Here is a 16,316-nt window from a genome sequence, read left to right on the forward strand (position 1 = left end):
TTCAGTCAGCAAGATGGTGACTTCTGCTTGAGGACTGTGGTAAAAATAGATATTGTCAAGCTTATGCTTACACTTTCCCCATTTCACCTTCCACATCTGAGGTTACCAAAGCACCCTGGATGTATGAGGGATGACAGGATGGGGCTGGGGAGAAAAAGCAGCAATGTCCATTCACTTGGCATGGGAACTGAATTTTTCTGTTAAACTGGGTGTATCCTTCATTGTAAACATGCACTGATAAATTATGAGGAAGGGATTATGAAAATGGAGATAGGGTTTGGGCAGCAGCAGACAGATTACTGACTGCTTTTTGAACATAGCATAGATAAAGCAGTCCACTGCATCTAAAATCACTCTGTAGGCAACATCAACACAGCAGGCATCACAGGTTATCTGTTCAGACATACTCTAGCTCAAATAGATTAATTTTAAACTTTTTGGTATATTTTCCATATTATAATGCAGCTGAGCTCAGTCATGTATTGGAATTGAAGAATCATAGATTTGTTTAGGTCATAAAAGCCCTCTGAGACCATCAAGTCCAACCATTACCCCAGCACTGCCAAGGCCACCACTAAACCATGTTTCAAAGTGCCACATCTACATGATTTTGAAAGAATTCTAGGCCAATTGAAGGACTATAATGAGGGTATATTTAAAAATAAATAAATAAATAAATGAATAAATGAATAAATAAATAAATAAATAAGAATATGTTTAAAACGCAGGAAAATTAAGCAGAAATAGTTCCCTGGGCAATGCATTGGATCCTGACTTGATTTCTCACTCATCCTACTCTTCAAAACGCTCAAGCTCATTTGGGTCCTGCCTAACTGATTCTCAAATCATTAATTAAATTGCAGTCAGTTCCAAGGGGGATAAATCCAGCACCAAAGTGGTACTTGTGCAGGGGTGGTATCAGCAGAAGGTGCGTCCTGCACACACTGCAGTGGCCTGGCTCAGCTCAGCACTGGCAGGCTCCAGGTACTGCAGCACACTGCAGATTCACACTGCCCAGAAAACAGATGCTCATCCCAACCTCTCTATGCTTCCACAACAGCAAACATGCACAGGGATCCCTTAAAAGCAGTGTTTAAAGCTGTTTCCTAAAATAAGACAGCAGGCAGCACTTGCTGCCTCCAAGCACTTGACCATGCTAAGTTTGCTGCTGGGATCTGGTAGGATTAGGAGTCATACTTAATCTTCCCAGAACGCCTAATTCTCCAGGGCTTAACAAACTCTGTCTGTACACAAATACAGTCCAGAGTCCTGGATGTCAACCCAGCCCTTGTCCCCAGATGTCACTTCCTTGTGTCCCTTGTGCTGGGACTTTGGGCAAGTGAGGTTGTTCAGCCTGAGGAAGAAAAGGTGAGACCTTAGAGCCCCTGCCAGTGGCTTTAGCCCTGTGCTAAAGGGGCTCAAAGAGAGCTGGAGAGGGATTTTGGACAAGGGCCTGGAGGTACAGGACAATGGGAAATGGCTTCCCACTGACGGAGAACAGGGTTAGATGGGATATTGGGCAGAAATTCTTGGCTGTGAGGATGCTGAAGCACTGACACAGGTTGCCCAGAGAAGCTGCGGCTGTCCCATGCCTGGAAGTTTTCAAGACCAAGTTGATCAGGGTTTGGAGCAACATGGTCTAAGTGGAAGGTGTCCCTGCCCATGTTAGGGGATTTAGAATTGCATGATCATTGAGGTCTCTTCCAACCCAAAACATTTCATGATTCCATAATTCTATGACTGAGAAAATATTTTGGAGAAACAGTATTACATGATTGCTTGGCTATAATGTTCTCTGTATTAAATCTCTTTTAAATTTTTCTGCAATCCTTTTGTGTTACTTCCTCTGCTTTGTCCCAGAGAAGTGGGGAGGAGGCTCCATGGAGCCCTCCGGGCCCCCACCGAGGGAGCTGCGGCCAAACCCCATACCATGCTCCCTCTGCTGGTGTTAGTGTCCTCCTGCCAGGAAGGACAGACACGGAACACAGCGAGGCATTCAGGAGTGGGGTTCCATGTTCTTTAGAAGGGGACAGGGTCACTGCTGGCCTGAGCTGGCACCTAAATTTCAGCACAGATATTGCTCCAGCTCTTCACTAAGTGGTGGCTTAGAGCCACAAATAGTTTACAGAATATATACTGCATATAATTACTGCAGTCACATAAATAATTTAATTACTTTATGGTTTGGGTTGCAATGTGATAAATAACATAGAGAATAGAAATTTTCAGTTCCTTAGAAGTTGCTGAATAGAGCTTAAAGACTAACTACAAACAAAGATAAAAGGATGTAAAGGTATGCACACTGGATGATAAATGTTGCTTACCGGTGGAAGAACAGATAAAGAGGGCTACAGTGGTTTTTTTTGCAAGTTAGGTAACAAGAAGCAACAACACATGCCCAAAGAAAAGGTTCAAGGAAAGGTCACATTTAAAATTGAAATATTCACTGAATAGGATCACCAGAGATCCCTTTAGAGGACCTTCCAGGAACATAAAATGATTTCTTGTAGGAGGAAGTTGCATGCAAATTAGTTCTAGGAAAAGTGATGTTTATGTATTAGCTAGGAGACACACTTTAATGAATATATATGATTATAAGGTTGTAAAGCCTCCCCACACACATTGGATTAAACAAGACATCCTTGCAATGTGTCCTGCACAGGTAAAGAATGCCTGCCTTCTAACACTTCAAATTGCATTAGAAAGTTCATTTTCTGGCTGATTTCAGTATCAAAGGGACCTTAAAATTCCACTCCCTGCCATGGGAATGGGCACCTTCCACTAGACTGGGTTGCTCCAAGCCCCGTCCAACCTGGCCCTGGACACTTTCAGGGATGGGGCAGCCAAAGTTTCTCTGGGCAACCTGTACCACAGCCTCACCACCCTCACAGCCAAGAATTTTTTCCCAATATCCCATCTAAATCTACTCTCTTACAGTTTGAAACCATTTCCCCTTGTTTCATCACTATAGTTTCTGATGAACAGTGTCTCTCCATCTTCCCTGTAGGGCCCCTCAGATACTGGAAGGTGCTGTGTTGTGTCCTCACAACATTCTCCAGGATAAACAGCCCCAACTTTCTCAGCTGTCTCCAGTGGCAGGTGCTCCAGTCCCCTCACTGAACTTGTGGCCTCCTCTGGACTGCCCCAGAAGTGCCATTTAACCTTCTTAAGATGGAGACTCCATAACTGTGCACAGTATTCCAGGTGTGATCTCATGAGGACAGAAAAGAGGGTTATTTCTGTTTGAGCAGCAAAGCTGATGGGCATGTCATCTCTGATCCTCACTTTCCTCTGGTCCCCCCTAATCCTTATCCCAGGTCCTACTCCATTCAGGATGGACTCATCCCAGGCCCTACTCTATGCAGGGTGGACTCTTAGGCTGGGTTCTTATTTTTTCCTTTAGGCTGGTGTGTTCTTTGGCTTTTTGGGCTCCCAACTTCTTTATCCTGGCCTGCAGCACTCAGCTTCTGACTCCAGGTGATCTCTGACAGCTGGGTGCATCCCATCTGAGTTCTCTCAACAGGCAATGTATTCCTAAAGGAATTATCTTAGAAATTCCCATTGCCTGGTCTATCTTTGAAGCTCTCTTCCTTGCACAACCCATGAGCTCTTCTCCTGCATCGGTCAGATTTGTTCCAACTTGTGACAGGTCTGAGGCAGGATTGCTGCTGCTCCATGTAGGAAAGACATTCTGTGCTGTTCTTGTTAGCTTGCAAAGGCCTTCTGAAGATAAGGAAAGCCCTGTATCTCTCCTGAGGAAGACACCAATGTTGTCACCATGGAGACGTGATGAAGGAGAGAAAGTTAAGAGATACAGACTCTAGCTCAGTGGGCTCCCTGATCACCCACTGAGAACTTTGTTTCTTTCTTATAACCAATAGACAGTGAATGTGTATGTTGAGTGAATGTAAATATCTTGAAAGAGTATAAAAGCAACATGTTGCTATAATAAATCTCTCTTGCATGCTTCTGAGGGAGTTGTGGTACTTTGTGCTGTGTCATGCTCTATAACGACAGCTCCATGCATCCATACCATGACAACGGGACACCAGATAAAAGAATAAGGGCAAAGGCCAGCCACACACATTAAGTAGATCAGAGAATGTCACAGAAGTCCTTCTCAAGAGAACAGCAGTTCTCTGAGACTGCCCAGTTCACCCCCAGCTTTACCCATCCATCCCCCTCCTCAGCAAAATGGGATACTGACATTGCAGACCATCCAAGAACTCTTGGATTTTGGTTAAAACTTGGCCCTATGCCCACTGAGTAAATTCTGAGCAACCTGAAGGGCAGGAATGTTGCAATATAGACATGGAAAACAAAGGTGAGATTTCCCTAGCAGCTGGAATGCCGCAAGATTAAATAGGTATGGAAAAGCGAGGTGACTGAAGCATGCGGTTTGTAAAAATGGTAATCCCCGTTTGTTACTGTGTCTTTGAATAATGTGGGAGCTGGAAAGGTTATCCTTCAACACCAAGCTCGCAGCTCCCCACGCCATGACTGCTGGCCCCAGACTGTGTCCAGACTCCAAGGACAAAGCTGGTCCCTGGAGCGCTGAAGGGCCGATGGACCGGCGGCACTTACCGTGACGGGGAAATAGTCCCTCATGTACCTCCAAACGGCGCAGTTCCGGAAGACGTGGATCCGCCGCCCGCCCTTGCTGGGCTTCTCCCTGTCTATGAACCACCATGCAGCATAGAGGGCACTGATCAGCCAAAAACGAGTGAAGAGGAGGGCGATGAAGATGGCAGCACAGCACTGCGCTGAAAGAAAAGCCAGCAGTGACTTGATAGTTGGATTAGATGGATTTTGGGAGGAATGGTTCATTTGGAGAGGCATTTTGGTCCTGGGATGGAGCCTCCACTGGGCTTGCTGCTGAATTTGTCAGTCTGATGCAGATGTGGTTTCTTTTCTATCTGCCCCAGGGACATGAAAAGACGCCAAGCACCTCCCTTGTAGCAACCACCAATTTCTCCAAAGGCCACCACGTCTCTCTCTTCCCAAAATGCTGATGAATCTCACTCCATTCACAGTGTTCTCATGGATCAGCTCTCTATCCCTCTGCTGTCTTGCTTTTCTCTGGAGTCAGACTGATCTTTGCAACAATAATGGCCTTGTTTTACCCCAAAATTCCTGTTTATACTCCCTGATGACACCTGATATTTTGCAAGGGCAGCAAGAAGGGTCCTATGTCCAGTCTGTACAGTCCCCAATAGCTTTATCTTGAGCTAATGATTCCCCATTTTAGTTGTGTCTGTGATATATACCCATAGATAAGATTTTACTCTTTAGTGAGTTTTTTATTATTGATTTTGGACCCTTTCCTCCACATCTAATCTTGGGCTCCACAGGATTTTCAGTTTTTTCAACTTGGTGTCATAATGGATTTTATAAGAATGCTCTATTTCATTCTCTATGACTTCCATGACTTGGAACTTTGTCCAGTGTTTGGGACTTGGGACTTTGGCCAGGTTTGACCTCTACCTCCTGCCTCCCTTATACCTCCCTTTGGCATAGAAACAAGGGAACAAAAGCATTTGTGCAAACCAACAACACTGTGTGTCTGCAGGTACTGGGAAGTGATGATGGCCACCAAGCTGTCACCTGGCAAAGCAGATGTGTGCCAGGGAAGAGCTGTGTCCTCTCCATCTGTCCCTCTGGAACCCTTGGTATTGCTTTTGAAGAGAAAGACTGAGCTGAAGAAAACCCAAAGATTTGTCCAAGTCCTTTGCCTTCCCCAGCTCATGGATGACATAATGTTTTGTATATTTTGTTCTACTTTGGGTCTTCATTTCAGATCTTCCACCCAGGGCTGGAACATATGAGGATGGAGATGCCCTGCTCAGCTTCAGCTTCAGCTGTGATATAGATGCATCCACACCCTCATGCTCTGAGACATCTTGTCCACCTTTGGGAGCCACCTGATACCTGCTCTCTCCACTTCCTCTCAGCTAAGGCCTGTCAGAGACATGGAATAGGATGCTCTCATCTAAGACCTTCATATACCTCCTGTTTGCTTTCACTTAAGGATAAATCAGTAGATCATGTTTGTAGCATTTTTTTTTTCGTGATAAGTCACCCTGATTACAAAGCTTTGCATGACAAAGCAAATCCTTGTCCTTTTTTAGAACACTGTCATGATGGTACCAATAATTCCTATGGGGAAAAAAAGTGCAATAATCTAACAGGATCCTAAATCCCCTTAAAGCTGAAATGCGATTGCATGTAGCAAGCACCTGGGTAGGCACTAAGAATTTTGCAGTGGGAAAAAACTGCAACTCTTGGCAAAGCAGGAAGTTGAACCTGTAATGCATCATGCAGGTCAGAAAGAACCACTGCTCACACCTGGTGCCACACTTTTAATGGAATCATTAAAGTCCCCTCAAATCTGGCCTTGGACATGTCCAAGGATGTGGCAGTCACAGTTTCTCTGTGCAACCTGTGCCAGGGCCTCACCACCATCACAGCCAAGAATTTCTGCCCAATATCCCATCTAACCCTGCCCTCTGTTAGGGTGAAGCCATTCCCATTGTCCTTTCCCTCCAGGCCCCTGTCCAAAATCCCTCTCCAACTCCCTTGGAGGCCCTATAGCACTGGAAGAGTCTCTAAGTCTGCCTGGAGCCTTCCCTTCTCCAGGCTGAACACCCTCAGGTCTGACTGACTCCAGAACAGAGGAGCTCCATCCCTTGGAGCAGCTCCGTGGCCTCCTCTGGACCTGCTCCAATGGGAGTCTCAGAAAAGTGGAATGGAGTGAGAGAATCCCCTCCCTCAACCTGCTGCTCACGCTTCGTTTCCAAATGCCACAGACACAGACTTTGTAACTCTCAAGAGCTGCATACAACATGAGCTGCAGCTCCAGGGTCCACATGATAAACAAACACAATTTTACTCCACCTAGGAGCCTGGTCATCAGGTCTGCTGCGAAACTACAGTACCTAATTCTCCTTTTATCATACTGTGCAAAGCTCAAAGTACATTCTACTCTATGAAGGAGTAGTTCTGGATGAAATCCATGCTTTATCTCACAATTATATAATTATTAATTTCTTCCTCAATTAATTTGCAATTCAATTTTTTTTTTCCCCAGAGCAAAATTTGCACTTGTGACCTTCACTCAATTTCAAGATTTGGGGGATTTTTTTCCTTTTGAAACCTTTTGGTGCTCTGTGGGAAAGGGGCCCATTCCTGTCTGAGAATGGACTGTCAGTCTGAAAGTTACTGTGGATGGCACCAAAGAGACAGGAAGGTTCCAGAAAATGTACAGTTATATCTGCATCCAAACGAATTCCAGCCTTAGGCAGGCACCTGATTTTTTATGGTCTGTAATTTGGTGAGGAGGAAGAACTCCTTACCACTGTCTGGACACCAACACTTTGTGGGGCACCAGTGGCTGGAAATTTTCCACAGAGCTCTATTAGTGTGTTCCAAAAGTCATGTCAGGTCCCCAGGCTAAGTTCACCACCACTGGTCCCACTGCTCAGCAGAAATGGGCAGGTTTGAGTTGCAAACAGGTTTGAAGTTGGAAACAGACATGATCCTCATCTCCTTCTTCTGCAGGTCCAGATATATCTCCTCCAAAACTTTACACCAATATTTACACAAAAAATTTTGAAAGCAAATCAAGTCACATCAAATATGATCCCTTACCATCCTGAAACTCTTGGAACCCCAAGAATTAGAGTTCCTGGGTTCTGTGAAATTGGATTTTTGTGTTGATTTTAAATGCACAGATAGGAATCAGTCTAAAAATGTTTCTCCCTATCACCCTGTGTAAAAGAATCAAACCTTTTACTGCAATTATACTTTAGGCAGCATTTCTAAATCCAGTAATGCCTCTGCCCCTGCAGCTGCCATCAGGAATCTTTTAGTTTATAAAGATTAAGCCTGAGCCTTTTAGGGTTGGAGTTTTTTAACTAAAATATTATTTTCAGGATAGGTATGTATGTGATAATTTTTATAATAATTGTATTAATTATGATATTTTTCAATTTGTGCATGGATTAATTATGAAGGCCATTAAAGGAGTGGTTTTTGTTGAAAGGAAAGGGGGAGATGTTGGGATGTTGGGAGACACAAGACAGATGAAGGTCTTTGGGCTTGGTTAACATAAGTGATTTGATAAGAAGATGCCTTGGCAAAAGCAAATGGAACTTTGAAAATTAGACCTGGATTGCAAGAAGATTCAATCAGACTGGTTTACCAGAAAAAGCAAATCTCATTAAACTCTGCAAGCAAGAGATGTTGAGATATGCATAAGTTTGTGTATGTGATTTTAACCTAATCACTGCAGTACACATTACTAGGCTCCCCTAAAATAGTATATAAGCATCTGTATCCCACAATAAAATCAGATTCTGATCACCAAATCAGTCTTCCCCATCTCTCTCCATCGTCAACATCTGGACTTCTGTGCTATAGCCCAATGGCTTTTGCTAAATTGCTATAAAATGGCTTAAGCCCTTACACAGAGCTCTTTCAAGGCAGACAAGGGCTGTAAGAGCAGGGTTAAGGGCATCATGCAAGTCATTAAAGATGATCAGTTCTGTTATCTGAAAATAGATCATTCTGGGCTGAGATTAGCTGCTGCACTGTCTACACTGTCATGGAAAGTGGAGACTGCTTCAAACCAAAACTAAAACCAAAGGGTTCCTGGCAAGAAGGAATGCTATATGCAGGCCCTAAATCTTGCACTTTCTGATGAGTCCAGATTCAGGAAGGTTTCTCTATAGTTGTCCATAGTGAGGTTTGGCTCTGGATGAAGCATTCACAGGATAGTCCTGGACTCTGCAGTGCATCTGTTGAGCAGGAGTGCAGCAACTTTTCATGGTCTAGGACCCAGCATCACACATCTCCATGGTTGTATGAGACTCAGTAAAGACACATCCATGTGTATTTGATGGGTTGTTTGTTTGTTTGTTTGTTTTCCCACAGGTCAATCGGTTTCCTGGGCTGGATTCCTTCAAAGAAGCTCATCGCTTCTTTGCTTCAAAGAAGCAAAAATGAAGTGGTGTGTTTCTTATGCTAAGTTTTGCTGTGAGCTGTAAATCCCTCTCTGGACAAGAAAATGACCATATCACAGAGAGCACAAATATGCCATGGGCTCCAAGAAAGCCATGGTTTCCAAAGGAGCCACAGGTTTCAAGGCACATGGAGAACTTCTCTGGCCAAGTCTAAGCAGGGACCATGTCCCATCAAAGTGCTCCTAACACAAAATTTGTTAAATCAGCCTGAAATAGGGAAAACTGCAGCCCACAGAGATATTTGTTATCACAACAGCCCAAAAGTGAGTCAGATTCATACTGCACTTGCCAGTAGGGCATGCAAGATCATTGCAGAACCACAGAATACATTGGGTTAGAGGGATCTCAAAGACCATCCAGTTCCAACTGCCCTGCCATGGGCAGGGATAGCTCCCACTAAACCAGGTTGTTCAAAGTCCCATCCAAACTGCCCTTGACTGTTTCCAAGATGCACATTGCAGAGGTCCTCAGTGTCACCTGGAGTTCTGATTGTGGCCACCTACACAGATAGTGCACCCTTGGGCACAGCTGATGTGGGCAGGCTGTGGACTACACTCAGCTGCCAGGGAAGCCTGATCTTGCTGGCACCACATGCCCTTTGAGCCAACCCTGATGACTCGAAGGTTCAAAGTCTGGGTGTGGTGTGCTGGGTCTGCAGAGGCAGCATGCCCTGGCCCTGCACTGGGTTTGTTTGCCATGGTTCAGCTCTGCACTCACAGTTCTGCATGGTGTATCTGGATGGGTGTCCATGCTCAGTGGAGACTTGGAATGAGAGAGGCAGAAGGAAGCAGTGCAGCAGGCTTGGGCACCAGCCTGCTGATTTCAGCTTTCTGCAGTAGCCTGGTTCCTCTCCATTACAAGGAGGCACTGGTCAGTGCTCAGATCATGTACTGGGAAGGCAATAGGATCCCCACTCCACGCCCTGCAACACATTCTTACAACCTGCACTCCTCCTCCAGCCTCTGAAATAAAAAGAACCTTTTGTCTCCATGCTCTTGTCAGGATCATCCTCAAGAAAACCAGCAGCATGGTCAATGCCTGCCTGTTGCAAGGGATGCTGGAGCAGAGCTTGCCGGCACTGGGGCCAAGCTGCTTCACCCAGCATCCTGCAGGGATGAATGAGTCCCTCCCACAGTGCTTGGCTTCTCAGGGGATGCGTTTGCACAGCCATGGCAACAGCTGCCTGCAGTCAGGGCTGCTGGCATCTCTGGCCAGATGGATGTTTCAGAAGCCCTCTCCTGGCAGCAGAAGCACAAACAAAGGAGCAGCTGACAGATAAATCCTGCCCACAGAAAGTCTGAGCTCCGTGCCTGAGGATTATAACAGTGCAACAAGGGGTGTTTGGCAGCTGATGGGATGAAAATAAGGGTATCTCTTAGCATCCTCCTTTTGCAGTTGTTAAACTGGGATATTTTGGGTGGAAAGCTCCAGGCTTAAAGAAACTTTGTAAAAGGAACCAAACCAGCTGGAATTGCTTCATAAGGTTTTGTTATCACCTTTCTAGTGCCCCTCTTAAGAGCATTTCTTAACTGCTTTTGGTTTCAAATTGTATCACCAAAAGAAACCCAAAACAAACCCCAAAACAAACCAAACAAAATATGCAAAACCCCAAACCAACAAACAAACAAAAAACCTGCAAAAACACACAAAAACCACCAAACAACAAGTCAAGTTCTTCCCAGGAAAGATTATCAGCTCTTGAAGGTCAGCCATGGGAGGAGGAGTGGATTTGGGTCTCATCCTCATTCAGAGCAATCTACATTTCCCTGCAGGAGGTAGAGCCTGTGTTTGCAAGTAACTCCTACAGCTGCAGAGGATTCCTCCCTTCTGGCCATTTGCTGTCATTCTGCTGGCTCTAGAAGTTATTTCCATCTCTGGAAAATCAAGTGCCAGCTTGCTCCCAATACCAAGAAGGGAAAAACCTCCAGTACAAATTGTTTTATTGGAAGCTCCATAAGCCCCAGCTGCGTCCATGCTGAGAATGGGGATGTGCTGTTGGATCGCCTGATAACACTGTGACCACATCTCTACCACATCCCAGCTGAATCATGGACTGTGGAAGGAAATACAGATGCAGGGACAGAGAGGGAATCATGGAGCACTCCAAAATGTCCCAGTCTGGCCAGCTGTGTCCAAGACTGCATGGCTCTTGCCAGATTTTCATCTCTCTTGCCAGGATACCTTGGTGTATCCTCCTGCCAGGTGTTCTCTGGTAGCAGGAGGTTGATAACATATGGGATCTTTTCTTCACTAGAATGTTGATCACAGATAGGATTTCTTCTGCTCAGGGAGACGCCCAGGGTTTATAACACAAGTACACAATGGCACCAAGGATGGCTGTTTGGCGCTTCTCTTCCAAAAAATAAAAGGTAGTTTCATCCATCCTGGTGACCAGCAATGGCCCCTGGCCTCTTGAATTGCACTGGGATAAGGTGTAGTTCTGAAGAGTGATACTTATGAAAGGAATGAGGGATTTGTCTTTACAAAGAAACAGTGAGTCTGCTAGTAGATAAAACTGAAATAAAAGCAACTCAAATGTCTAATTCACAACTATTTACAATTCTTGCAAAACTTTTTAAAAGGGAAATCAGTTAGTAATCAAGGTATATGATGATCTAATTAGAGAAAAGTGGTCAATTGATGCATCCCTGGATGGAGGGAACACCCAAAAGTCAGGAAAAGATTAATGCCCACCTCAGTGAATCATGCAATACTGTGGAGCAGACACCTGGAATCCCAATGTATTAATATCAGATGCCAGAGAACCTATTTATAATTTAAATTGGATAATTAGGTTACAAGCTGTCTTTGAAATAATAACCAACCAGACAGCTACAGCTCTTGACCACCATGCTGACAAATCCACTCAGATGAGGAATGCAGTATTTCAACATCAGATGGCATTAGATTATCTGTTAGCAGAAGAAGGGAGAGTGTGTGGAAAATTAAATTACTCAAATTGCTTTTTGCAAATAGAAAAGTGGTGAAACAAATAACAAAAGGAATAAGAAAGTTAGCTCACGTATTGCACCAAACATGGAAAGGATGTGAATGGGATATGTGTTTGTGGCTACCTGGTGGACTTAAACAAATGCTTTAAACAAATGCTTTTTTCCTCTTTTGTGCTATAGCAACTCTAATCTTTTTACCAGGCATGATCTCTTGCTTAGTGCAACTTATTCAACATGTGATCAAAGGGATGCAGGTAGTAGCCGTGCCCACTGATCCAGAAATAGCTACAAAAGGACAGAAAACTATGTTGCTGCAAATAATTGCAATACCAAAAGAGATCCAGGAATGAAAAACAAGTAAATTATAACTTAAGTTTGTAAAGACAATTACTGAGAAAATAAAACAGGAAAGATTGAAAGGAATGAGGGATTTGTCTTTACAAACAAGCTGTGGGGTCTGCTAGTAGATAAAACTAGCACTGAGAGAGCTGAAAGAAACAATGGGAAAGATGCCACTGATTGATGAATGGAATGAGATAGATTTGTCTTTACAAATAAACTGTAGGTCTGCTGATAAATCAAACTGAATACTCAGAGGTGACAGAAACAATTGGAAAAATCATAAATTCCTTAGGAATTCCACTGATTGATACAAAGAAAAAAAAGGACCTGGGGAGAATACATTAGAAGGGTGTCTTAAGTATTAGGCATTTCAGGAAGCCTGTACCTCTCAAGTACCTCAGCCAATGGGGAAAGAGAGAGGAAAATGTGCCCAGGAAATTAGGATAAAAAGGAGGCTGTGTCCTTTAAAAATTTGAGAGACCCCAGGGGAATGCCCATGGCCTCTCCCTTTATTTGAATAAAGTTACAGGACTCCTCTGTCTCCTTTTTGGACATAAACCTCTGGTGTTTGTGGAGTAATTTTCCTGACACAGCATGAGCCAATCCTACACCAAGAAACATTTAAAGAGCTAAAGGCAGGGTGTCTGGACCAGTATTGCACACTCCTCTGGTCCATCAGTTACTGGTGCAAAGGTGGTCATGCAGGCTCAGGTCTGTAGCAGATTTTGGAAGGGCCCATCTCAGAAACTGAGTGGGAGTCTGAAGCACAGCCTGTGCTTTCTGTGCAGGTATAGTTCTGGAGATGTTTGTGTACAAAGATCTGCTGTGTTTTAGGCTAGTCAGCAGCTGTCTTGCCACAGCAAAGGAGGAGCTTCACACACCTCCCATCTGAGATTCACAATTGGCATAACAATGGGAAGCTCTGTGATGTTACCTTTCAGCTTGGCTCCTGATGGGCTGTAAATGGCCCCAGACATTTTATACGGATAACCTACCTCTGATATCTTTATTTCCATAAAACTAGGAAGAATTGCCATGTTCCAGCCTGATGGGCTGTAAATGTCCCCAGGCAGTTTTTCCACTCCACTGATAATGTGCCTCTGTGTCTCCCATCATCATTTCCCTGTGCATCCCATCCAAAACAGCACCTGTGTCATTTCCATCAGCACCTGATGCCCTCCACCAGTCAGTGACTTTGTCTGCATCTCAGTCTGCTGATGTGTCTTTTCCTCAAACTGTTTGGGTTTTCTTGGAAAAATGACCTTCTAGAATGTGCAGGGGCATCTGTAAAAAGTGAAGTGTCTGTTCCCAGGGCTACAAAAGCAGAGTCACCAATATTCCTCCTACAGTACCATTCCTCAATCATGGTAATTCTATTTCTCATTCCTAACACCAAGCAGAGCAACACCTTAAACCACGAAAATTCTAAACCTAAAGAGCAAGAGAAGCAGAAAACCCCACCCACTTTAGATGCTGCAAAAGACCTGTAAATATTCCCATGCATAGGCAATCAGCCATGCACTTCCTTAGTGCCACCCTGCTCTGATCAGGTGGTGAGAAGAAGCCAAAAATGTTGGCACAGATTGCTCAAAGAAGTTGTGGCTGCCCCATCCCTGGGGCCCTGTTCAAGGCCATGTTGGAATGGGGCTTGGAGCAACCCACTCTAGTGAAGTGTCCTTGCCCGTGGCAGGGAGTGCAACAGGACGATCTCTAAGGGCTCTGTCAACCCAAACCACTCTGTGATTGTATGATTGTGCTAAAGGCACCATGTTGTTGCACAAACCAGACCAAGACCAGTATTTTGCAGCCCCCAAAATCACCACTGGCTTTGAGCAAAGCACCAGGCAGTGGTTCCTTGTCAAGCACCCCCTGTGCAACAATAACCAGGATGTTGTGGAAGCTGATTAATAAGGTACCTGATAAACCTTCTTCTCCTGGCATCCTCACATGAGGGAGTGGCATCCTCACAAGACACCTTTCAGTCAAATCTAAGCTATTGGACACAATCCAGGGACATTTTTGATGGCCTCTCCTGCATTTTGTGATGGCACAAAGAGCAAGATGACTGGCAATGACCATGTGAGCAGATGTTTCTATCTCTGCAGGATCTGATGGCAAAGGTGGACTGGCTTCCTTTCTCATACCACCAGCTGACAGCTTCCATGCTGTCTGTACACATTCTCCCCCACACCCAGTACACTCACATATCCACCAGTTCTTTTAGGAAATAATGCTATGGCATTGTGAGAACAGCACAGAAAAGCTCAAGGCAAGATCTTATGGGAGTGCACTGTGGGTTTATTCAGGGAAAACACACCCTACACATCACAAGGCAGCCATCACAAAGGCAGGCACCTAACTCCTTGGTAATCACTGACAAGAGTCAGAGGAAGGGGATGGCAGCTCATCCCATTGCTCCCAGGAGATCGCTGACAAAAGCTGGGATGAAGTGGAAATGAATAAAATCAGGTAGGAGCCCCACATCTTCTTAGGAGCCTTTTTCCTCCCTTTTGTAGGAATGGAGATGCCCTGGGCTAAAGGCAGGTGAGACTCCATCTCCAAAGGCAGAGCCAGACCACACTTGCAGCTCCCTCTGTGCACAGTGCTCAGCTCCACAGTGCCCCAGGGAGATGCAGGAAAGCTCCATTTGCTCTGCCTCTTCCAGGCACTCCCTCTGCTCTGCAGGACATGTCCTGGCACCAATCCCTCCCATGGCCAGCATCTGTCACCAGGGACAAGAGAATATGACAACACTGCAGGTGACAATTTAAAGGGGAGTTTTAGTGGCCTCTCACATCTTAAATAATTTTATGATCATGCACAGCTTCTTCCTGGTGGGTTCACCAGGTTCAGCCTGGGGTGTTTTTGTTTTCATTGCCAAACTTGCTTATGATTCATGTGTGTTGTGAGAGTGTTTTGAGGCCAAATGGGACAGGAGCCAAAGCAAATCCATATCAGAGTGCTGCATAAAAATGTAGAAGATTGTAACTGGGTGATCTTTAAGGTCCCTTCCAACCTAAACCATACTGCAGTTCTATGGAAAGCTTCTCTGGCTTGTCAGAAAAAGGAAAGAGAGATATCTCTTACCTAGACCCAGGAAGCTGCAGACCCATTGAGCCACTGCTGCTGTCTGAAGCCTTCTCTGAAGCGGCACAGACCGCGGAGCAAACTCAATTTTCATCTTGGCCTCTGCATGCACGTCTCACAAGGAGAAGGAAGCAAGTGGTGAATGCAAAGTGCAAAGTCAATATCTACCCAGTGTTACAGTAGAAGGGATTGTGCAACATCCTCACAGTGGTGGCTGCACTCAGCACCATTCCATACAGGGAGCAGAGGGAGGTGTCATGGACTTTAAACCATCATGACTCACAACATTGTTAGATGGTGACAATTTTATGCTTCTTCCACCCAAATCTGGAAAGTAAACTTCATTCAGGACCCAATCTTGCTTTCAAAAGATCCTGTCTCTTTAAAATTTTTCAATATTTGGATATTGGCAGAGACAATGAGGCCTATAAGCCAGTTTTATTTTCCTCCTTCCCCTATAAATCACCCTGTGCACTGCAGGAAGGGACAAACAGAAGGGATGAGCACAGGCAGGTCACTTTTGTTCACAGGTGATGTGATGTGGGTAAGTTTCAGTCTCAGCCAAGGATGGGGGGAGATAACACAACGGTGTTTCACTGCTGAGCACAGGGAGCATGAGCCTCATGCCTCTGCCAAGGCATGGGTGGATGGTGGATGGATGGGGCACATGAGTTTCCATGTGCATCCTTGCACACATTTGTATACAGAAAGGAAATACACCTCCTGATTTGCATCTGTATCTCCAAGCAGGTGCACAGTCTGAGCCTCTGCCTTGTCAAGTGCAAAGAGATGCAATTGACTACATGGGAAAAAAATTTAGAAATCTGGGGGAAAAAATCCTCAAGGAACTGACAAGCCCCTCGGGTAAGCAACAAAATCGTCTCATCAGAGGGCTGGAAAAACTAAAGGTCTCACT

The 16,316-nt window shown here is 44.9% G+C and overlaps 1 protein-coding gene across 1 annotated transcript in view; it reads right to left on the bottom strand.

Annotated features, from left to right (window-relative positions):
* MOGAT2 (monoacylglycerol O-acyltransferase 2) overlaps positions 1-15,494 on the bottom strand; it is a 28,809-nt gene extending 13,315 nt beyond the window's left edge. The window contains exons 1-2 of the mRNA XM_005487159.3: positions 15,401-15,494; positions 4,585-4,763 (exon numbers count right to left, since the gene is read on the bottom strand). Of these exons, the coding sequence (XP_005487216.1) occupies positions 4,585-4,763; positions 15,401-15,494 (273 nt within the window). The remainder of the gene's footprint in view (positions 1-4,584; positions 4,764-15,400) is intronic.
* Positions 15,495-16,316: the final 822 nt, after the last annotated feature.

This window comes from Zonotrichia albicollis, chromosome 2, assembly GCF_047830755.1.
Source record: "Zonotrichia albicollis isolate bZonAlb1 chromosome 2, bZonAlb1.hap1, whole genome shotgun sequence".
In the NCBI taxonomy this organism is placed as follows: Eukaryota; Metazoa; Chordata; class Aves; order Passeriformes; family Passerellidae; genus Zonotrichia; species Zonotrichia albicollis.